General features: G+C 37.2%; 1 protein-coding gene across 1 annotated transcript; it reads right to left on the bottom strand.

Annotated features, from left to right (window-relative positions):
• Positions 1–10,510: 10,510 nt before the first annotated feature.
• On the bottom strand, positions 10,511–23,799 carry LOC123233116 (thioredoxin-like). The gene is made up of 5 exons (XM_044659287.1): positions 23,707–23,799; positions 17,254–17,358; positions 16,584–16,643; positions 11,325–11,390; positions 10,511–10,731 (listed from the first exon to the last, which is right to left on the bottom strand). The coding sequence occupies exons 1-5, from the start codon at positions 23,728–23,730 to the stop codon at positions 10,669–10,671; spliced, it is 318 nt and encodes a 105-aa protein (XP_044515222.1). The 5' UTR covers positions 23,731–23,799; the 3' UTR covers positions 10,511–10,668.
• Positions 23,800–24,015: the final 216 nt, after the last annotated feature.

The following is a 24,015-nucleotide window of genomic DNA, read 5'->3' as shown; positions in this document are numbered from 1 at the left end:
AGGAAGGAAAGAAGGAAAGAAGGAAAGGAAAAAAGGAAGGAAGGGAAGGAAGGAAGGAAGGAAAGAAGAGAGGGAAAGGGGGAGAGGGGGAGGGAGAGGGGGAAAGAGGGAGAAGAGGAAGGAGAGATGGGGAGAAAGAGAAAGAAAGAAAGAAAGCCATTAGGTTTTGCAGTTAAAAGATCATTGGTAGCTTTGGAGAGAGTTTTCAATTAGTCAGTAAATGTATATTAAGTGCCTGATATGTGCCAGACATTGTGTTAAGTACTGTTAGGTGATACAAAGAAAGGCAAATGATACTCCCTACTCAAGGAACTTCCAGTCTAATGGAAGGAGACAATATGTACACAACTATGTACAAACAAGCTATATGTATATTTAAATTGGATATTGTATAAATTGAGAAAAAATCCACAGAAGGAAAGTACTACTATAGAAGGGAATCAAAAAAGGCTTCCTGTGGAAAGAGATATTTTGAAAGAAGTCAGGGAGTCCAAGAGACAGAAGTGAGGAGGGATAAAAAGTCTAGGCATAGGGAACAACCAGTGAAAATGCAGTGAGAGATGCAATGTCTTGTAGGAGGAACAGCAAAGAAGCTAGTCAATAGATTGTAGAATATGTAAAGAGGAGAATAAGGTGTAAGAAGACTGGAAAAGTAAGAATGAGAAGTCTAACAGAATTTTATATTTGACACTAGAAACAATAGGAAACCAGTGGAGTTTATTGAATGAGGGAATGGTATAATAATGTCACTTTGATAACTGAGTGGAGGATGGACTAGAATGGGGAACCAAAAGGGACAATCTGTTATAGAAAGTGGGGATTGGGATTGAGAGTGCATATGGTGGGGGTTTTTTTTGGCAAAGAGAAGGGTCATTTCTTCATATGACAGGTAAAGACAGAAATAATGGAAGAAGGTATCTGAGAGATGCGAGAATCTGAGATTGGTTTTTAAGGATTCTATTTTAAACTTTCATGGGTTCTTTTTGCCTATCACTTTGATAACATGGACTGTTTTTGTTTTTGCTTTGTGTAGTCCCATTTCCTAGCACTGTGTCTTTCTACATAGTAGGCCCTTAATAAAAGGTTGCATTGAATGAGTGTTTCTCCTACTTTTTTCATTTTGTTTTGTTTTTTAAGTTTAATGAACTAATAGAGTACTTTTTGACCCAAGGTCTGGCCCCAGCTGAAGTTCAATAGACTTGGATATCTTTGTCATACTTGGATGACTGCCTTTAGGAAGAGGCCCTGATGATTTCACCTTCTTAAAAAAAATCTATCACAAAGGACTTTTAAATTCCTGTGCTTGAATGAGAGAAGCTCTTGATTCTTTGGAAAGCTACTTTAGTAAGTCTACTTCTTCCATACTCCTGAAGAACTGAGTACACCTAAGAGCTTACAAACAACAATTCTGGCCCCAGGGTAAGCAACACAAAAGTTTGTATGGAAAAATATGATTAAGTAACTAATACAGTTTTGAATAAATTCAGAGTGTCTCACTGATAAATGTTAATACCTCTGTCCCACCCCAGTCCTAAGAATTTACCCCAAGGAGATCAAAGAAAGAGGGTCAGTTACACATATACCAAAATATTTGTAGCTTCAATTTTGGTAATAGGAATGAAGTGGAAACAAAGTAGATACCTATTGGTTGGGAAATGGCTAATTAACCTGTATCTTACATGAATTTAAGAGAATGTTATTATAATAATATTTAACATATGTAGCACTTTAATGTATGCAAGGTGTTTACCTATATTACTTTGACAAGAAATGATGACTAAAGAGTGCAGAGAAGTATAGTAGGATTTATATGAATTGATGGGAAGTAGTCAGAACTAGAAAAACAATCATTATCCTTTCTACCTTAACTATTTAAACTAGTCTTGCCAAATAGGTATTATGTAATACTGAAAGATTGCATGTGTTATATTTTTGCAATCTCTAAATTTCAGTATCACAAAACACCTAGTTGCCCTTTTCTAGTTAACTTCAGGTACTCCTGTTTCTGACAGGAGGTTTGAAACACTACACTTTGCATCAGTTCTCAACCTTTTTTTGTGTCCTTAATTTCAGTGATGAGAATGAACCCCAAAATCTGAAATAGTTTTAGAAGGAAATTTATCAGATGAGGAAATCCATCAGGAAAGGGTATGGCTTCCCTTCTTCCAGGTTCTGGAATGTTTACATGATATAGGATTAAGACATAGATACACTTGAATGTACACATGAACCTACACATTCAGAAAGGGCAACTTGAAGTCAAGGTTGATTAAAATGATATCAGTAAATATAAAAAATATAATAAATGTAAAAAATTAAAAAATAAAGTAAATTTTGGGTTAAATCAAGACACAAAGGGGACCCAAAACAAAATGTGGTGGTGGTGGTGGTGGGGAACCCAAAATTCCTTGTAGCCATCCCTGATATTTCTGGAAAGCTGTTACTAAGGTCAGAACAACATTCTGGGTTCAAACAATCTCTAGCCACATAAAGTTAGATTTAAACAACATAATAATGTCTTCCAAACAATGTAATAAAGTATTTTCCACATTAACTTTTGGCAGTCCAGTGAAGCCTGTGGACTCCTTCACAAAATAATGTTTTTAAATATATAAAATAAAATACATAAGGATCACAAAAAAAAGAAAAAAACCAACCAGTTCTACTGAAATACAATAAACAAAATGGTGTTTATTTTTTAAATAATGTTTGCAGTCTCCAGGTTAAGAACCCTCAATCAAAGCTTTATGAGTTGCTATGATCAAAAAACAAACCATCATCCCTACTAGCCAACCATTTGGTAACAAGTATTTCAATTTAGATAAGCTGACTTTCAGACAACATAGTACAATTTGGAACTTTTCCTTGAAGCCTTACCAGCTTAGGAGGATTGTCAGTTTGTTTTCTTCTGGCAAAGCCTCTCATTACCAAAGGTCGACTATATGGACCCCAATGAGATGTCAGGGTAGGATTTTAGTTGAACATTGAACATAAAAGCCTTGTTGATTCTACATGCAGGTCATGTACAAAGTACAATTTCTGTAGCTGACAGAGAACAGGAATAGGATTATGGATTCCCATCCTATTTATATTAAGTGTTAATGACCTTTATATTTCCTTTTTCTGGGCCACAATTTCATTCAAAATAAGACAGTTTCTTCAGGTGGTCTCTAAGCATCTTTACAGGTCTAAAGACCTACAAACCAAAGAAAAACTGAAGCTTTTAGAAGGAAATTGTAGTTTCAAATATTCATATTTAAAATCAACTTGACTTAGTTACTTATTAACTATTTTCTGTATTTTCAGTCCAGGCGCCAACTCTTACATTTTTATGTTTTTTAAATAAAGTGCCTTATCCAAGATCATATAGCCAGTAAGTATTGTTATAGATAAATTAATAAAGTAGGGTATAAATGTTTAAGATTAGGTATTATTGGGGGCAGCTGGGTAGCTCAGTGGATTGAGAGCCAGGCCTAGAGTCGGGAGGTCCTAGGTTCAAATCTGGACACTTCCCAGTTGTGTGACCCTGGGCAAGTCACTTGACCCCCATTGCCTACCCTTACCACTCTTCCACCTATAAGTCAATACACAGAAGTTAAGGGTTTAAAATTTAAAAAAAAAAAAAAAATTTAAAAAAAAAGATTAGGTATTATTAGGAGGCTTATCAAGCAAGGTTGGAGAATTCTAAATGGAATGGGGAAGCAGGAAGTGGCTCTCTCTCTCCTGGGATGGACTCCATGTTGGCTGAGTGCAAGTTGCTGCTAACCAACTGACTCAGTGGGAGACCTCAGGGAAAGTGAAGTTTGTATCCTGGTATCCTGAAGGAAGAATCATCTACCTGTGGGAAGTTAGGTTGAGAATGTCAAACCTGATCTGGGCTGCTGGTCATCTCAGGCTGGTTTAATTCTCTAACCTTACCCATCTCAAGGATTACTGGCTGAGGGCCTGGGAGAGCTGTATCATTGCTGGATTTGGACAGGACCCAGCAGTGAGGATCCCACTTCCATCCCTGATAGTCTAGCTATGCCTTGATATAGCCTTTAGCTTAGTGTAGATAAGTTCCTTCCCTGACCCAGAGACTTGCCCGTAGGTGGTTAGAATAGACATCCCTTTCCCTTCCTTCAAAACCAAAGTTTATTTAATTAAACCTATTTACTTACCCTTTTTATACATTAAACTATTTTGTTTCCCTTCCTGTTTGTTTCCTCTCACCTCAGAGAACCCATAGTGTGTGAGTAGTTCATCTTTGTGTTATTCCCTGGTTTATGACAGAGATCAATAATTCCAACTGCCGTTCCTTTAGTGAAAGGGTTATCAGATTTTCTCAGGCTCTGCTACCCTATCCTTCTTTGTGAATTTAATGTGTGAGTGGCAGCTGCCCAGAACATCTACTGGTTTCTCAGAGATTAACTTATATTTATATATTCTTTTAAAAGTATCTATGGCCAGATTTTAACTTATTCTTCCTGAGTCCAGGCCTGGTGCTCTATTCACTGTGCCACCTAGCTGCCCCACTCTTATATTTTTCTGTTCTCTAATAGAATATAAGATCCTTGAAAGAGATTATTTCTTTTTTTGAATTTGGATCTTCAGCACCTTAGCATAGTTCCTGGCACACAGTGACACGGTGCTTAATAAACTCTTATAAACTGATAAATTCATAGGTCAAATTTTAGATTTCAACTCAGAATTTGAAAAATCCATTTATGCTGGCTTTATAGAAAGGAAATAAACTGTTGTAATCTGGATAATTTAAAGGTGAATAAATTCCCTACATCCCATTTGGAATGGTGGCCTTATTAGATGCTCTTTGGAAATGCCTGTAGAGGATTTATTTTGGTCCTATACAGTCAAACCAAATTCTTCTAGAGTGCAAAAATGAGGTAGTGACCCATAGGACACTAATCCATCACATTTACCAACTGGGCAAACAAATTACTACAGAACAGAGACAGTCCAAAAGATTATATGAAGCTTATCTGTTCCCCTTTTGAAATTGATTGATTCCTGATAGTGGATTTTTCCTAACCTGCTAATTTAGTTTCTTACTTATGGTAGTGCCGAGATTTACGGGGAAAGACGATAACACAAGAAAGCATCTTGAAAAATAAAGAAATTCAGATTAATTTCAAAGTATCACACAGCTCATGAGACGCCCCGAACAAAGCACTTACTCCATCAGTGCTCATCTCTGTAGGACCTCTTTAAGCACCTCTGTAGAACTTTTAAGTGGCAAAGAAGGTGATGACCTGCATAGTTTCTTCATCCATCAGTTCCCTATACCAATGAAATCAAAAGTCTAGGAGACTCAGCTCTCTCTGTGCCCCATATCAACATAATACTAAATGTTTACAAAGTGCTTTCTTCACAACAATGAAGGTGGCAATACAAGTATTTTCCAGATCAAGAAACTACAACTCAAGGAATCTCTAATGCTTAATACAGCACCTGACACATTGTAGGTGCCTAATAAGTGTTGATTGATTGTAGGATGACTTGCACTACATATATGTGGCAGGGATTTTTAACAGTTCATTTGAATATAGAAATTGTGGGAAGTCAGGGACACTAAGAAACTATCAGAGGAGCTATGAATTGTTTTGACTATTCTAGAAAGCAACCTCAAATTACATGTTAAAAATTTAACTAAAGGGGGCAGCTGGGTAGCTCAGTGGATTGAGAGTCAGGCCTAGAGACAGGAGGTCCTAGGTTCAAAGCCGGCCTCAGACACTTCCCAGCTGTATGACCCTGGACAAGTCACTTAATCCTCATTGCCCACCCTTAACAATCTTCCACCTAGGAGCCAATACATAGAAGTTAAGGGTTTAAAAAAAAAAACATAACTAAAATGTCAATACATTCCTTTAAACAAGAGATCCCACTGCTAAGCAGATATCCCAAAGATAGAAAGAAGAGTCCAGTGTACACAAAAATACTTAAAGCAGCATTATTTCTTTCATGGCAGCAAAGAACTAGAAATGTAGATATCCAATGACTAAGGAATAGGTAAACCAAATTGTTTATGAATGGAATGGAACATTTCTGTGTAAGAAATGAATTAAGAGAGGCATGGGAAGATGTAAATAAACTTATACAAGAAAAATTAAACGGAAAATTATTCAGTGACTATAATAATGGAAATGGAAAGACCAAAAATAAAATCTGAATGTTGTGAAATTACACTAACCATGCTTGGCCCCAATAAAATGGCAAGAAAATGTAGCTCCTTCCCTCCTTTGCAGATTTTGGGGACCATGAAAGTAGGAAACAGAAAATATTGGCAAACTTTACAGATATATTGGTGGGTTTTACTCAACTTCCTCACCACCACCACCATTTTTTGTTCCTCTCTTGATCTCCTCATTTGGTTCGTAGCTCATGGTAGTGCCCCTTCTGACACTAGAATCTCCTGACAAACGAAGAGAAGAATATTGGGAAATTAAAGTGAAAGAAAAAAAATCAAGTGAAAAGAAACCAGAAGTTTTAGTGAGCTGTAAATTCAAGGAATTCAGCTGTGATATTGTAGCCAAAAAAAATTAATGCTATCTGACTTATACATCAAGTATTTGTGTAGATACTGCCTGATTCAACATCATGTCATGAATAACTAATATTTATATAGTACCTACTATGTGCCAAGCCTACGGTAATCTCATTTTTTTCTTTACAATCACCCCTCAAGGTAGGTACATTATTATTCCCATTTTACATAAGGAAACTGAGGTAGATAGGTTAAGTGGCTTGCCCAGGATCACACACAATTAGCTAAATGTCTTTAGGCAAGTCTTAAACTCATATCTTAATGACTCCAGGCTCAACACTACTAGCTACCCCTAATTGACCCTGGTTTCTCAGTAAATATTCTTCATTAGGAGCTATGTTCAAAGGTAAAAAACATTATTTAATGGTGGCTAACTTTCTAATAATAAGCCTCCCCCAATAGCCCACATTTCATCATCCCTATACACAAAATGCTCATCTTTTTTTTTTTTTTAAACCCTTGTACTTCGGTGTATTGTCTCATAGGTGGAAGATTGGTAAGGGTCGGCAATGGGGGTCAAGTGACTTGCCCAGGGTCACACAGCTGGGAAGTGGCTGAGGCCAGGTTTGAACCTAGGACCTCCTGTCTCTAGGCCTGACTCTCACTCCACTGAGCTACCCAGCTGCCCCCAAAATGCTCATCTTTTGAAAAGCCATTCTACCTGGCTTTAAGATGTCCTGATCACACAGCACATCTGGAATACTGCCCTTTTTATAGGACACATCTTAGGATGTTGCCATCCAAACCCTCCATTGTTGCTACATGAGGCATTCTCATACAAAAAGTCTGCTTTTACATCATCTTTATCTTGGAATACATCTTTCTAGTGAGCAAATAACTTGTAACAAAAAGGAAATTTTAAAAAGTATCACAAAACTTAGCAATGTCAACGAAGTCTGACAGTTTATACAATGTTCCACACCATAGTAATCTCCCACAATCTATGCAACGGTATGAAAGTTTATTTTCTCATCATTTTCCCAGTGCCAACCTTGGTCTTTATAATTTCAAGGCATTTCATCTGTTTTTGGTTCTTTCCATTTGTTTTCATTGTGCTTACTTCATTTTGCATCAGTTTATTTAAGCCTTATCATGATCTGCTCTGAAAGGGTAATCTGGAGTTGGATGATCTGGGTTTAACCCCTAGCTCTCCCATTTATTAGATCAAAGCTATTCTGCCTTGCTTTTAGTGATCACTATCCACTATGCCATCTTCCTCTCCACATGTTCACAAAATAGGGATTGTGATCTATTGGATAGGGGAGGGAGGAAAAGGAAACCAAGTATTATATACAATGACCTCACTAGAATCATAGATTTAGGGATGGAAGTTCCCATGAAGGTCACCCAGTCCAACCCCCTGTTTAATAAATGAACAAATTGAAGCTCAAAAGATTAAGTGTCTGGCTCAAGATTAAGTGGTACAATCAAGAATTGAGGCCAGGACCACTGAGCCCAGATCCATCTCTTCCTATTCTGCCATTTAGTTTTTACGGTTGTGCTTCTGCATTTTGGGAATTGGGAAGAGGCAACGGTTTTGTAAATTTGACTTAGTTCCTTATATATTTGGGAAATTAAATCTTTGCCAGTTTTATTATAGAATGTTTTTCCAATTTATTGCTTTCCTTCTAATTTTGGTTGCATTGGTTTTGTTGTACAAAACCTTTTTAATTTGATATAATCAAAATTATTCATTTCACATTTTTTAATGTTCTCTATCTCTTGCTTCATCTTAAAATTCCTCCCTTTTCCACAGATCTGACAGGTATATTATTCTGTTTACCTAACTTCTGATTTCACTCTATATTTAAGTCACTTACCCATTTTGAAATTATATATTTATAGGGTGTGAAATGTTGATCTAAAACTAATTTTTCCCATACTGTTTTCCAATTTTCCCAGTTTTTGTCAGTTCTTGTCCCAAAAGCTGGAATCTTTGGGTTTATCAAATACTATCTTGCTGAGGTCATTTACCCCTAGTCTATTCCATTGATTCAACCTTTCTGTATCTTAGCCCAGTACCATATTGTTTTGATGACCACTACAGTTGAAGATCTGGTTCTGCTGGGCCCCCATCCTTCATTTTTTTCATTACTTCCCTTAATATTCTTCATCTTTTGTTCTTCCAAATGAACTGTTATAATTTTTTCTAATTAAAGATTTTTATTTAGTAGTTCAATAGTTATGGCACTGAATAAGTAGAATTTGGGGAGGAAGAGGTAGTAGTTTTAGAAGGAAGGATCATTTCTACCATTGACTTGGTAATTTTCAGGTGTTACTGGGGACTTGACTTCAATTCAACATTTAAGTGCTTACCTTCTTCTGTACCAGGCTTTGTGTTCCACACACCTAACATACAAAGATAAAAATGCCAATATCTGCTTGGAAATATCTTATAGTATAATAGAAAGGATAAAACAGAATGTGCTAGGTACATGAAATAAAGACAAAAATGCCTTGGAAAATGTGGGAAGAAACTCCCTTCAAATGCAGGAGAAGGAAGGAATACTTAGACCCATGGAAATGACTTTAACAGGCCAAAATCTAAAATTAATTTTACAGACTATAGCCTGTGTGAATGCAAGAGCTGGAAGAGGGGCAGGGTGACATAAGGGAACTTTGTTATATTAGCTCACATTTATACATTGCTTTTAAGATTCCAAAGTCTTCATATATTATTTGATCCTCACAGCTTGGGATTATTATCTGTTGTTTATAGATGGGGAAAACTTGATGAGACTATTAAGTGATCAGAGAGCAAATGTGTGAAAAGGATTCTAGGAATCTAAATTTTCCTTGCTTTATAAACTACACATTGCTTCCTCAAGCACATTTAGGTTCAAAACTTCACACCTCCAAGACAGAGGTATAGCCTTCAAGTGCAACCTAATGCTCTATCCAGTTCATTGAAAAAATTGTTGAACATAGGGTTAAGAGTTCCCCTACAGTACTCTGTAGATCTGATCTACCAGTTCTGAATGCACCTACTGATGTCTATCCCACTTCTTAATATTTCCACAGAAGAATATGAAACACCTTAAGAGCTTTTCTGAAATCCATCTATGCTGTTTGTCAACTCTCTTTTACAAAGATGTTTATCTGGCCAAAGTCCAGTATGTGAGGTTTTTATTCAGTCCACAGGGATCACATGACTAGCCCTACCTTCCCCTGCCAATGTCCATAAGGGCATTTCTGAAGGCAGAAAAAAGTTAAGTTCTGCCAAGTCCATAAAGAGGCAGCATTAGCTCATATCATTTTGCAATATCTGAACCTGTAGGTATATGCAGTCTCCAGAAAGGGAAAAAACATTTGCCCCTAAATGGAGAAGTCTTTATCTCTGGAATAAGGAACTCACCACTGCCAATGTTTCTTGAAATTTCTCCTAACCTTTTTAAGTCCTAGCCCAAATACTTTCTTCTCTATTCCATAATTCTTGTTCCCATTTTTATTAACTTTTAGTCATCCCTTTCAAGTCTGCTTATCACTACGACTTCAGAGACCACGGCCTGCCCCAATCAGTGGTGTTGGAACCAAGGGAGAATCAAGTAGGGACTGGGACTTAGTGATCCTGTTTTACAGATGAGGAAATTGAGGCCTAGTATAGTTAAGTGACTGACATACTCATACCTTAATAGTTATGACTTATCCAAAGTTATAAAGGCTTCCACATATCCTAATGTTACTACTTGTTAACCTATAAGCGAATATTATTTTGGTCCATTATTATTAGTAGGGACAGAAAAAAAGACATCTTAGATGATTAGAATATGGAACAAAAGTTCAGTAGGAAATCAAATACTTGTACCTAGAAAGAAAGGGAGGCTATGTCATACCAAAGGTATTGGGTCAAGAATAGGTTTCTAGCTCTTCCTAAAAGCCTAAGGATTAGGCTTTTAAGAAGTCTTTTAATGAATTTTTATAACTTTTCACTGACTTTGACAAGCTAATTAAAACACTTGACAATTTTCAAAAGGTTAGGATTTACATTTTATTGTCATTTACAATCAAATGTTATTCGGATACATACTCTTGTTACACTTGATCTTTTTTTGGGAAATAGAAAAAAAATTATAAGCTATATAATTTAGACAGCTGACAGTTGTTCACACTGTTCACAGGATCCACAATTACTTCAATTCATTAATGGTTGATTCGAGCTTTTCCTTGTTGGCTCCAGAAAATTCACCCACCTGTTGAGTGTTGAAAATTTCCATTAAAACAAAACATAAGATAGCTTTTGATTTAATAAGATTTAGAATGAATTTTTCAAAAAAAATCTCTTGTGGAATGACAGTTATTTCAAAGTATATAATAATTTCAGAAAGTGATATGGCGCACAGTACCACACTGGCTTTGTATTCTTGATATTGAAAGCAAATGGAAGTTAGGCAGAAAAGGAGAATTGTCATATAACTTATTTTCTGGACATGAAACCTAAGAAAAAGAACAATAACTCAAAAAAAAAAGATAGCAGATTTATGCTTAAAAAGACGCAAATGATTTTAAATACATTTGCCCAGGTATAATTTAGCTCCTCTTAACCAAGGAGTTCTCAAAGCCTTTCATGAGCCCTAAGATGAAGCAGCAGTCTAAATGTGATGTTGATTTACTGCCTGTGCTCTGACTCATCTACTTGAGTATAGGATTTTCCTCATTCAGCAAGGAACCCCACATGTTCAGTGTTGGTCTAAGCCACCTTTTGCTTAACATTCCTTTTCCCTTCACAAACTAGATATAGGCAAAATTCATGAGAAGGCTATTCCATGAAGATGTAATGACTTACCTTTACACCATTTTTATAGAACTGAAATGTTGGCATGCATTTCACTTCGCACTCTGCAGCAACATCCTACAAACAGAGAAACTAATTAGCTATGAGTAAACTGAAGTTGAGAATCTCACTTAAACCCCATATCCCAAACTTTGGCACTATTTTCAGTCTACAAAATCAGTAAAGAGGATATGTGCTTCAATTGCTAGAAGAGCAAATTCTCCCACATCTCAAATTTTTGTAGACATTAACATCTTTTAGGAACAGTCCCTGCCTTGAATTAGAAAAATGGTAATAAGGAAAGCTGTAACTGATTAAAAAATAGTATTGCTACCTATAATTCTAGAACTTAGCTAACCATCCTTGAATCTAGAAGAGCTTCATGTGTCATTTTTATAAAATATATTAATATAACCTCTATTTATTCTCATGTACTTAACAGAAATAACAAAATGTTTAGTATTATAGAAATAAGGAATTCTCCTCCTTCCCTTGTGAAGAGTTTCTATTTTACTTTCTCTTATTTGTTAAAGGAGAACAAGCATGTTTGGTGGGGATGGGGAATGGATCACACTGCTGAAGTCCATTAAGACTTCAAAAGACTAGTAAAGAAGCCACAGAAGAAAATAGTAAACTGTCCTAGTAATTTTTCTTAAGCAGAGAATGATGGTAATTGAACATTTTTTTCTTTTTAATTTAAAAGCCGAGTTCATTTCAGAATACTCCAGCCAGAAGATGAGAGGTAGTATTCTCAATTAGCCCCATAATAGTTATTTCTGAGCAATGGAAAAGGGCTATGACTTCTCGACCTAATCCAACACAGGGTCTTCCCCATTACTTTTGAATCTTAGCTCTCAATCAGGAGTCACCTGGCTACGATGTTTGTTCTGACATGCATGCCTCCCCCCTACCCCGCCAATTCCAAAAAATCCTTTCATTTAAGTGGTACCTCTGACAAGCAAAACACCAGGCTTACCTATGATACTTCACAAAGGAAAAAAGGAGGATGTAGCTCATAAATCTTCTGTTTAGATGGTTATGACCTAATTATTGAGCCTGTATGTATACCTATGCCTTGTAGGCAAACCTAACACTTATTTTTCTAAACAGGAAACACATAATAATTACAAACTTAAGAACTGAAAGGGATCTCATAGGTGATCTCATCCAACGCCCTTTTTTCCTCCATTAGAATATGAGCTCCTTGAGGGCAAGAACTATTTTTTCTGTGTTCCCAATGTAAGGCACATAGTAGACAGTAAAAAATGCTGGTTGTCTGTAGGTAATGAAACCATTGCCCACAGAAGCTAGCTTACTTAAGGCCATACATGTAAAAGGTGGTAGAGCAAGAATTTGAAACCTAGCCTCTTCTTTCCATTGTGACATGCACCAACTTACCCCCCCTCCCCGCCAACTGTCCTTTTTTCCATCTCTTGTGCTCTCTTTTTAAGACTCTTTCCCAGACTATACTACTTCCTCTTGACATTTTCCCTGACCCCACCACAAATAAACATTACTTTGCACATTTAGAGCAATAATCACTTTCTACATGAGAATTTCCCACTATTTCATAGGGTAAGTTTTGAAGAGACATAACTTGTGCATTCTCTGCCACTGACTGGTTTCCCTTGTTCTTTGTGGGACATTAAATGGGCATTTTAATAGGCAATACATGCAGCATCAACCTTACATAGTAAGATGAGATACTTTAGAATAGTTTCTTAAGACAAACTACAAGATAAAAAGACTCCACTAGTTTTCCATGGAAAGAGACACAACTTTTCAAAAAATTCTTCCATGTCATCCTACCTATTTTCCACCTATGTTTACCAATATATTCCCTCCCAGCTTTTTCAAATCACTTTACACAAGCGAGGAGAATAATCAAACTGCCATCCCCAAGAATAATGTTAGAGCTATCAAAGAAACAAAAAATACTCTAAATAATTGTAATTATCCCAAACGTCCCTGCTTCTTATAATGGAAAAACAATAGTCTGAAGGAGAATCTCCAAGAAAACCCTGACCACCTAGTTGTATAGTGACTTGTACAAGAGGTGTTAAAAAGGATTTGCTAAATTGAGTCATGGAAAAATAAAAAGACCCATGTCACAATGGCTTTTAGTTCAAGTTAAGTTCCAGAGCAGAGATGAAGATGGAATAAGGAAAAAAAAGGATGTTAGACAGTTTTTAGTATCTCTAATTTCCAGCCAAGTTTTGCCAAATAGAGGAATAGGTAGAATACTTCATTTGGATTAAAACTGATTTCAGTCCCTAGCTCTCTTAATGAGTGAAATGAGTGATCTCTGAACTTTTGTCCTCAGCTACAAAAATGTAGTTGTTTTATTCTGATGAGCATTTTTGCATATATGTAGCCTAAGAAAGGGTCCTGTAAAATTCTTATGTGTTCCCTATAACTTTGCTTTTCATATAACCTTATTAGGCAGTTAGGTAGCTAAGAAGTTAAGAATTAGACTAAACTTGAAATTAAGAAACAAGTTCAAACCCTACCACAGACACTATTTCTGTATGTGACTGAGAAAATCACTAACTTCTCTAAGCTTCCATTTCCTCAGCTGTAAAACTGGGACAATAAGAACACCTACATCATGCAAACCTTAAAATGCTGTACAAATATTAGCTATTATTATTTTATTTCTTCTAGTTTCCAGTAAGGTTTTTGGTTGGTTGTTTTTTTTTTTTAATTTGTAAAACCTAACTCTTCTGTGAACTAAGAAGAGATTTTTAAAAAAGCTATATCTACACCTTGCTCAGGTTAATGTGGGGGTGAGGAGGAAGCAGCTATAATTTCAAAAAAAAAAAAAGAACTAGATTTTTGAGTCAAACACTGATCTCTTTCTCATCTTGCTACTCAGTCTGGACTCTACCTCCTATGCAACTGCTTGTGTTGTTCCATTTCTTCTACTTGATTGCTGGTTCTTCCAAAATTCTAGCCTTTCTCTGATCCTCATCTCTCTGTTCTTGTCATCCATCATATTAACTACCACTCTTACTTTTCTGTCATATGTAAATATGATAAAGATATTATCTCAAAAGGTGTCACAAAGGGGGCAGCTGGGTAGCTCAGTGGATTGAGAGTCAGGCCTAGAGACAGGAGGTCCTAGGTTCAAAGTCGGCCTCAGACATTTCCCAGCTGTGTGACCCTGGTCAAGTCACTTGACCCCCCATTGCCCACCCTTACCACTCTTCCACCTATGAGCCAATACACAGAAGTTAAGGGTTTAAAAAAAAAATAAAGGTGTCACAAAATTAAATTTTAATATGCTTCAAGGAGAAAAAAGTAGGTCACAGCACTATGGGATGGGAAGAATGTTGTAAAATCAAAGGAATGACAGTGTATTAGAACGTTAACTTATAAACAGAGAGGAGTCACTGTAATAGTCTTACAAATCAGTACTATAGTTTACCTTTAAAGCTGGCTAGTCAAGATGGAGACCTTAAAATCCATACTGAGTTCCTGTAATAGTTGACTTTCCTTTTAGGCCACTTTCTTATTACTATGGTCTAGGGAACCTTCCCACTAAAAATATGCATTTTCTAAGTTTCTAAGTTATTTCCAACTCTCTTCTTTTCTCAATTTTCCTACATAATTTTACAAAGTATAGCTAAACAAAACAGCACACACTTGGTGGGCACTGTCTGACAATACTATACCTATAACAAGAGGTTTAAGAAGGCATGTAAAGCTTTGTTTTTTAAAAAGATTTTAGCTGCACATGTAAAATTTGAAGATAATTCAGTCTTTTGTGATGAGGTATTCCCAAGGTACTCTGCATAATATCACTCTATATTCCTTGTCACGTTGAACAATTTTGCAGTGACCAAGTCAAAGAACAAGATAGTACACCAAGATTATATTTATCCTCTTAAATTTCATCTTGTTAAAACAACGATACATTTGAGTTTAAAAAAAAAAAAAATCTTCCCTAACAAAATGAGAAGCTTAAACTCATTGCCAAGTTAGGAAAGCTTTCTATAACCTTCTCTACATCGAATCATCTCAACTACCTACCAAAATGGAGCACAAACACGTGGGCAAATATGCTCAAAGCTTGCTCTTTCCCTACCAAAATGGGTGTGATATTTAAGAAAATTTCATTTATACCTATGCTTTTTTGTTTGTTCATCTATTACTTATATACAGACTTCAGTGCCTTCCCTGTCACAACTCCCTTAAATTCACATGCAGAATTTTTGTCTCAAAAGAAGTTATGACCTATGTATAGATTCTACAGAATGCCTAGGTATTTCTTTCCATAGAACATAATTAAATGCTTAATAAATGTTAATCAGAGTTCTGACAAAACAGAATCTAATTTAAATTATGATTTATGGTAAGATTGGTACACTGGAAAAAAAGCATTAATTCGAAATTAAAGAACTTGGATTCAAATCTCTGCAGTCACTAGAGGGAGGGGGAGCAAGCATTGGAGCTGATGGCATCTAAGGTCACTTCATGCTTTACAGCTCTGATTCTAGGACTTGTTGCAGTACTAATATTCTATATTTTAGCCTAGTAGGCAGTATATAAGACAAACTATAGATAAGACTAGAGAATAATGCTTTGAAAAAGCATTTGCCTAAAAGTGACTGCTAACCATGTATTCTGTTTTCTCTGGATGTCCTATATTCACCTCCTGTCTGTGACTCTTGTCTTTATTCTTCCAAATATTTGATTCTTCAGGCTGGCCACTATGCCATCTCTCTTACTTTTCCACCAGAATCTTAGTAACTTTCAAACAGGCCCTAAAACATGCCCCTGTGGTCTCTATTTTAATTGCTCTGAAGTTAAGGCAGTTAGAGAGCAGATCCCCAGTGGTAGAGCAGAAAATAAAACTTAAGGCTCATAATTAAATTTACATTTTACTAAGTAACAAGATATTTAGTAAACCTTAGGACTCTAAAGGAGTGGGGTGTGAAAGGAGAGAAATATGGAGTTCTTGATCTCTTTAACTTATATACAAGCTAGAGATTCCCAGTTTTTTTCTTGAACCCCACATACTCCTCAGGTGCTTTAAAAAACATTTTCTTAAGTTTTATAGAATAAATTTCTCAGGACAAAAATCTGTATCAACTTTAGAATATGCTCTCCAATATTCCTGAAAAAGTAGAAGGTACAAATATCTGATCTTACTAACTACTATAGGTATTTTAAATTAAGACTATTCATGACTTAAATATTATTATAAATTTGGAGAAACAACAGGTGGTGGTTATGTTCAGCCACCATACCATATCTTCAACTACTTACCTGACAGTCATCAACATCCACTTCTATGAAGACTACCTCTGGGTACTTTTCATAAAGTGACTGTTAAATGAAAAATAATAACAATGGTAATAGCAACAATAACAACGAAAATGGAGGAGGTGATCTTAGAATTAGCTAACTGAAGATAATAGCAAAATAACTTAAGCTTTCTTCAATAATCCAACTAAGATTCATACTAGGTATTTCAATTTTCTTAGAATTGGTTTCTAACCAGAGAGACAAAATGATGGGCTGGATTCTAAATTATGGCCTAAATTTCAAGTTTCAAAAGCCAGTTGATTTAGGAAAAATCTCAATTTCTAAAAGCAACCAGAAATTAGGTAAAATCCTAATTCTTAAATTTTATTTCAAGGCTATATGAATTGCTAAATCAAGAGCTATTTCTTAGGCTTTAAAAGGAGCTAGTAGCAAGAGGCCATTATATTTTGGCTTTTATTATACACATACACACAGGCATCAAAATTCCCCCCCAACTTTTCTTCTTTCCTGGCTACATTATATACCAATCTGTGCCAGTCATTTTATTTCAAAAGTCTCATTAAGAAATTTTAGGAAACAAAATATTTATTTAAATAACATAGGGGCCAGAGGTAGAACTTAATGCGGACATTTAATATTCCTTTTTTTAAAAAAAGCACTTAATACTCACATGAAAGAAAGGCTTGATCATTTTGCATGGACCACACCATGTGGCTGAGAAGTCAACTACTACTAATTTTTCTCCAGCCTCTTTCAATTCAGAGTAAAAGTTTTCCTACAGAAGGAGAAAAAAAAGTTTACCATCCTATATAAATAAACAATTTCTTTAACAATTTAGGAAGCTTAATTTGACGAACACCAGTTTTCATTCTTATGTAAGTACATTCCACATAAATCTCCAAGTTAGAGACTGGCAGGAAATTAGCACTACCACTAGTAGTTGAATTTTTGTAAATGCTTTCTCTTAATCACAACTCTAATACAGAAGAGTAAGAGCTAGGCAAGAAGGTTAAGTGATTTGTCCAAGATCACACAGTTATGAAGTGTCTGAAGTCATATTTGAACCCAGGTCCTCCCAACTCAAGACCTGCTCTAGCCATCGAGCCACCTAGTTGTCCATGCCACTAGTAGTTCTGCAAAGAGAAACTGGGGGTGAGGAGGTTGGGTCTGGACTATGGTTTCATGGATATATGGAATTCCACAAATACAGGTTTTCTTCATTAACCTTTCTTATAAATCCTATCATTTCTACTTGGGTGAAGCTCTAGGAGGCACTCTTCTTCTTCATCCCCCAATTCTCCAAAGGAGATACAAATCTCAAACCTTCCACAAAGAGTCCCCTTTATGATAAGGATAAATTCCTTCCTGTATACAATTTGCACTTCACCTGGAAGTCACCAGGATCATCACCTTTAAAGGTGAAATGCTCAGACCAATCATTTTAATGGTCTTAGACAACATTACTTCTAAAAACTATTAATTTGTTACACTGTACTCCAAATGTTTAGTCTATCTAGTTGTGTTTCTTCATTTTATCCAAGTGTGGCTTCAGGCTTCTGATGTCATATGCAGTTACTGACTAGTATCATTACACTATCTGTATCACTTACTACATAGAAGACAACACCATACCAAGATATTTCTCAACTAATCTTTGTTAATTATTTACTGATGGCCCTTTACACCATAGAGAAAGAAAAAAATTAACTAAAAAATGAACAGTGACCTCAGGCCTCACTTTCTTCATTTTTAAATAAGATAAGGGGAATTGGACAAGATGGCCTCTGAGTAACTATCCAGCTTTAGACTCATGTTCCATAATCCTGGCTTTGGTTCTGTGATGAAAGATTTGTGCAAAAGTTGCTTGCATATATTGTCTCCTTCCATTAGATTACACACTTCTCGAAGAAGGTAAGAACTCTTTGCCTTTCTTTTTCTCTCTAGCTCTTAGAGACCCCAATGGCCATGTTCTTTAGGTTCTTGTATCTGCTTTCACTTCTTTATGTATTTGTCATGCTCCTTTCTTTAATTTTACTGTGGATTTAAAAACTATTCAGATTTTTATTGACTGCACAGAAGCCTCTCTTATTACTTACTGCTCCTCCACTGGTTCAATTCAATTTACCATATATATATTAAAGCACCTACTACGTACAAACATGGAGCCAGATATGGAAACAGGAAGACTCATCTTCCCAAATTCAAATCCAGCCTCATATTTAATTACCGGGGCCCTGGGCAGGTCACTTAACCCTGTTTGTCTCAGTTGTTCATCAATAAATGAGCTAAAGAATGGAAATGGCAAACCACTCTAAATAGGGTCATAAAGAGCCAGGAAAATGTCTTATGACAACCAAATGTACAAGGCAATGTGCTTGAGTACTGAGGATATAAAGACCAAAACCTCAAGAACCTTCTATTTTACTGGTGGATGCAGTATGTTCTGAATGAGTTTGCCTAAAAGTCAAGATTCCACATAAGTGAAATGTTAATAAATATTTAGTGCTAGTCCTGGGTAATAATCCTAATGTCCCCAGCAGATTTCTCAGTATCCAAATATTCTTATTTATAACATTCATAATTGAATAAGACCTACAACACGGGAAGAGGATCACATCTAAAGCTGGAAAGAACTTCAAAAACCAACTGATCCAACCTTCCTATTTTACAGGTGAAACTTCTGCCCAACTAGGTTAAGTAACAGCCAACAAGCAGCAAAGTAAGCAAAGGGAGGATTTGAGGCTAGGACCTCCTGACTATGGAGCAGGATTTCTTAAACCACAGACTAACTTAATTCCCCCCCCCCCACAATTATACTTCACTATAATTGGTTTTCTTTGTAACCCTATTGTATGCATTTGTATGGACAAAAACATTCTGAAGAAGAGGATCCCTCCCTGACCCAAAAGTTTTAGAATCTCAAAGCCAAGGCTTTTTTTGTACTAAGCCACTTGCTGGTGCCCAGCTTAAATAAAGACTTCTAATAATGAGGAACTCCTGCCCTCCTGAGGCAACCCATCCAATTTTTATCTATCTCTAATTGGTAGGAAATTATAACTTGCATCAACTGAACCAACACCTGCCTTTCTGCTATTTTCTACCATGCTATTCCTCATTCTATCCTCTGGAGCCAAGAAGTATAAATCTAATCCCAGTACAGCAGAATTTGAAGCCTTATCACCATCCTGGTCACCCCTCTTTGTTCAAGTTCTGGCTAGTCTATGTGCTTATAAATGATACATTCAAAACTGAGCACAATAAAGGTCTAGGTCAAGAGACCTAAACAGAATACAACTTTTTTTTTTTTTTCAACAACCATTATTTATAGAGCATTGTATTCTATGCATTAAAGAAGTTAGAAAGTTTAGAGCCCATATAGTCCCAGCCCCCAAAAAGGTTACACATAGCTTGGCGTGATACTCAGTATCATCTAAGTACCCAAATTACAAAACAAAACTGTTATGTGTGGTCTGAGGGGAGATGTTTTCATGTCATCTGAGGTTAAGGTGATCATGGAAGACTTCTGAGAAGTCACATTTTGATTTTGGCTTTAAAGATAGAAAGGACTTAAAAGGGCCAAAGGAGAAGGGAGAAATTTCCAGGGATATAAAACAGAAGAGGAAATGCACAGTACATGTTCAAGTAGCAGAATAATTCAAACTTTCCTTAAGTGCTGAGTAATTTAAGAGGGGAGGGAGATGGCGTGATGGATAAGAGTGCTAAGCCTGGAGTCAGGAAGACTCATCTTCTTGAGTTTAAATCTGGCCTCGGACACTAACTAGCTCTGTGATGCTGGGCAAATCACTCAATCTTGTTGGCTTCAGTGTCTTCATTTGTCAAATGAGCTGGAGGACATGGCAAACCATGTCAGTATCTTTACTGAGAAAACCCCAAATGGAGTCACAAAGAGTTGAACATGCCTGAAAACAGCTGAACACCAATCTAAGATAATATATTTGAGGTATGCTTGTAGTTCAATTAGATCATCTTGAAGATCCTTGAAGATCTAGCTTTATAGTCTATGATCAGACATGGATTAACATCTATTTAGAATAAAAATCAATTTGCAAAACATTAATGAGAATGATTTGCCTAACAAAACAGCAAGGACTTGGGAGAGAGAGGTAGGGATGTCAACCTGCAAACACCCAATTCACCTAGAACTTCCACTGACCATTTATTGTTCAAAACTGGAAGGGCTACATCAATGGGCATTAAGAAGAAACTTAGTGTGTGACCCTGGGCAAGTCACTTGACCCTCATTGCCTAGCCCTTACCACTCTTCTGCCTTGGAGCCAATACACAGTATTGACTCCAAGATGTAAGGTAAGGGTTTTTAAAAAAAAAAAAGAAACTTAGAAGAGTAGTTAATATAGGCACAAATACACCCAAGGAAAGTTACTAGAGGTAACAAAATTTTAAGGGCATCCATGAACAGATTTTGAAGATCCTAAAGAGAGAAAGATTCCCAAAGGATAGAAAAGATCAGTGACAGAACCAGCAAAGGTGACCAAGAAAGGTATTGCTTCTTCTCAAATGAATTTTATGAAATTGGTCTATTCATTTAGACATCCATCATAAATAGAGAAAGGAACAAGAAAGGCTGGCTTTCAGTTTTCTACTTCGGATCCTGTATTCTAATCCAAAATTGACTGAGGAATAAACTAGCACTGATACTATCACTTCAAGAGCACAACAAATTTGACATTATTATTAAATGTGTCTCTGGGGTACATATTAATTTCATTTGAAATTCCGTAATACATCTGCCCTAAGACAACTTGGTTCAATCATGTACTGAGCATCAACATAAAGCATCAAACTAGGAGATATTATCAAATGTTCACTACTGTCATAATTTCCTGAACAAAATCCAAAGGGAGGCTGATTCCCTATAAACATTGATCTTGTCCAAATGTATTTGTTTGGAGCTGAGGGCTTCAATTAGAGGCGGCTAGATGGCCCAGTAGATAAAGAAGTGGACCCTGAATCAAGAAAACCTGACCTCAAACACTGCTTCGGACACTTATTAGCTATATCATGTTGCTTTAACTTGTCTGCCTCAGCTTCCTCAATTTTAAATGGGGATCATAATAGCACCTACCTTCCAAGATAGTTTTAAAAATCAAAAGACTATTTAGCATAGTGCCTGGTATGTAGTTGGTGGTTGTTCCCTCCCTTCTGAAATACTACTGGGCCTTCTCAGAGAAATCCATTATTATATGCACAAGATCTGATTAGCCCTTCAAACAGGAAAAAAATAAAAATAAAACAGTGGATGAAGAATATACTGCTTAAATTATGGTGGAGGAGGGGGAGAGAGAGAGAAAATGGAGAAAGTTAATTGTTGAGAGAGTGCTGCAGACAATGAGCTGGACCTAGAATTATATAAGAGGAAAACAGGATGGATCATACTTGGGCAGTTGCAGTGTCCTTTCATTTCAAAGGTGCCAACTGGCTTTTAAAAAAACATTAATATTCTCTTAGTGATTACATATGTGGCTATGGGGAAGAAACCACATAATCTTAGAAGAATAAAAATTACAGGTGATCCAAGGGCAGTGGAAATGTGAAGTAAAGGATATTATAACTGATATCTTGCCATGAAGTGATATGCAAGAGAACATCAAGAACAGTATGAGTCAGCTATTGAGTGTGCTGGAGCCAGTTCATACAAGCTCAAGAGAGCTGACTGTTAAATTTTCACTGTATTTTCATCTAGGAAATAGATAAATGATACAAATGAGTGCATGGTTTGAAGGAGATGTTAATAATGCAGATTACACTTAAAAGTGAGTTGTGGTTAAACATCTAACAAGCATACCACTGGGTATTAGCCAAAAGGTAGGTCTTGCTCCAGCAATAGCCAGATATAAGGATTACCAGAGCACTACACAAAACATTAAGAGGTAAAGAACTAACAAACATGAATGAGTTTCACAGGATGGCCAGATTGTTACCCTTTTCAACTGTTTGATGTATTCAAACAAAAGTTGACTTCTGAGTTCTCCAATGCCAACAGGAAACAGCAAAAAATCTGGAATTTATACAATCAACACGCTCCCTAATTTTGCTGTACCCCACATTTCTAGCCTTATTTCATTGTATTCTTCTTCAATCATTGTTTTTATGAAAAACTTACTGGCCATAGCCTATCTTCTGTTTTCACCTCCAAGCTCCAGGGGCCTGGAGGGCACTTCTACATTACCTCTCCAGGGAAACCTTTTCTGACCACCCCTCCCCCATTCCCTAGCTGAAAGTGATCCTTCATCTCTTCCAAGGCATTTTTCCTAGTGTTCTATTTTATTCTTGTCTCCGAGTATCATATTTATATTTTACTTTTCCTAGTCACAGGCATCATACTGTTTTCCCACTTAGTACATAAGAGACCCTTAAACATTAAATACTTGTTGAATTGAGCTGAATTCTCTACAGCCTTTCATCTGTGACTTCCCTAGCCAGTCCAGAATATCATAAAAGTCCAGATTATTCTGGAAATGCAGGAGCTTATGCCCACAGCCTGCCCAGAAGGCAATTATCAGGGCAGGACTGTCTTACTGCAGACCACTCCCACGCCCTAAACTCCACAGGGTCCTTAGTAGTGGTGGCTAGAACAAGGGGAAGAAATAAAGTTCTTAGCCACAACCCCCAGCCAGGGAGAGCCACACCTATGCAAAGGAAAAGATCAGGAACAGAGGAGGGGGTGTGGGGTACAGGAGGACAAAATGCCCCAAAGGCACAGCTACCTCCCGGGGTCTGGACCCGCCCTCGTTCAGTGGCGCCAGGGCCCGCCCAGACATTCTCTCGCCAGCAGACAGCCCGGGCCACATGGAAAAGGCCACTACTTAGGCAGCCTGGGGGAAGTACTAAGGGGGGGGAGGGGAGAAGGGATACTAGGTAGAAAGGCAAGTCAATAAGTACCCCAAAATGCCAGTCCTAGGGCTAAGCACTGGACACGGTACACCCCTCAGTCTAGGGAACAGCGGCTCTCCAGCCCAAGTGGGGTGGGGAATCGGGCCCAGAACACCCAAGGCCATCCACAGTCCTAAATAGGGCCTTCTCTGGTCCCACCTTCCCAGCCCAAGGGCCACGCTCCCAGCGCAAAGGCACTCCGACTCCTTACCATGTTCTCGATTGTTTTCACCATCGTTTCCAGCGGCACTGCAGTTTCGGACTGCGCGGAAAGCTCGGGAAGCTCAAGTTGCCTGAGAAGCTCAAGCTGCTCGAGAAGGTCAAACTCTTCGTAAGGCAACGACTCCTCGGAAGACTGTTCGGGAAGCTCTGACTGCTTGGGGGCTTCGGAACTCTCGGGAACCTCGGACTGCTCGGGAACCTCGGACTGCCCGGGAACCTCCGGCTGTTCGGGAACCTCCGGCTGCTCGGGAACCTCCGGCTGCTCGGGAACCTCGGGCTGCTCGGGAAACTCCGGCAG

Source organism: Gracilinanus agilis, chromosome 1 (assembly GCF_016433145.1).
Source record: "Gracilinanus agilis isolate LMUSP501 chromosome 1, AgileGrace, whole genome shotgun sequence".
Taxonomy (NCBI): domain Eukaryota; kingdom Metazoa; phylum Chordata; class Mammalia; order Didelphimorphia; family Didelphidae; genus Gracilinanus; species Gracilinanus agilis.
This window is presented reverse-complemented; position numbering and strand designations above follow the sequence as displayed.

Excerpts from the sequence above, each read along its gene's own strand:
- LOC123233116 (XM_044659287.1), bottom strand. The coding sequence starts at position 23,730 with ATGGTGAAAACAATCGAGAACATG. Across the intron at positions 11,391-16,583 it reads TGGATGTTGATGACTGTCAG|GATGTTGCTGCAGAGTGCGA; the intron begins GTAAGTAGTTGA and ends CTCTGTTTGTAG. Across the intron at positions 10,732-11,324 it reads TCTATAAAAATGGTGTAAAG|GTGGGTGAATTTTCTGGAGC; the intron begins GTAAGTCATTAC and ends AACACTCAACAG.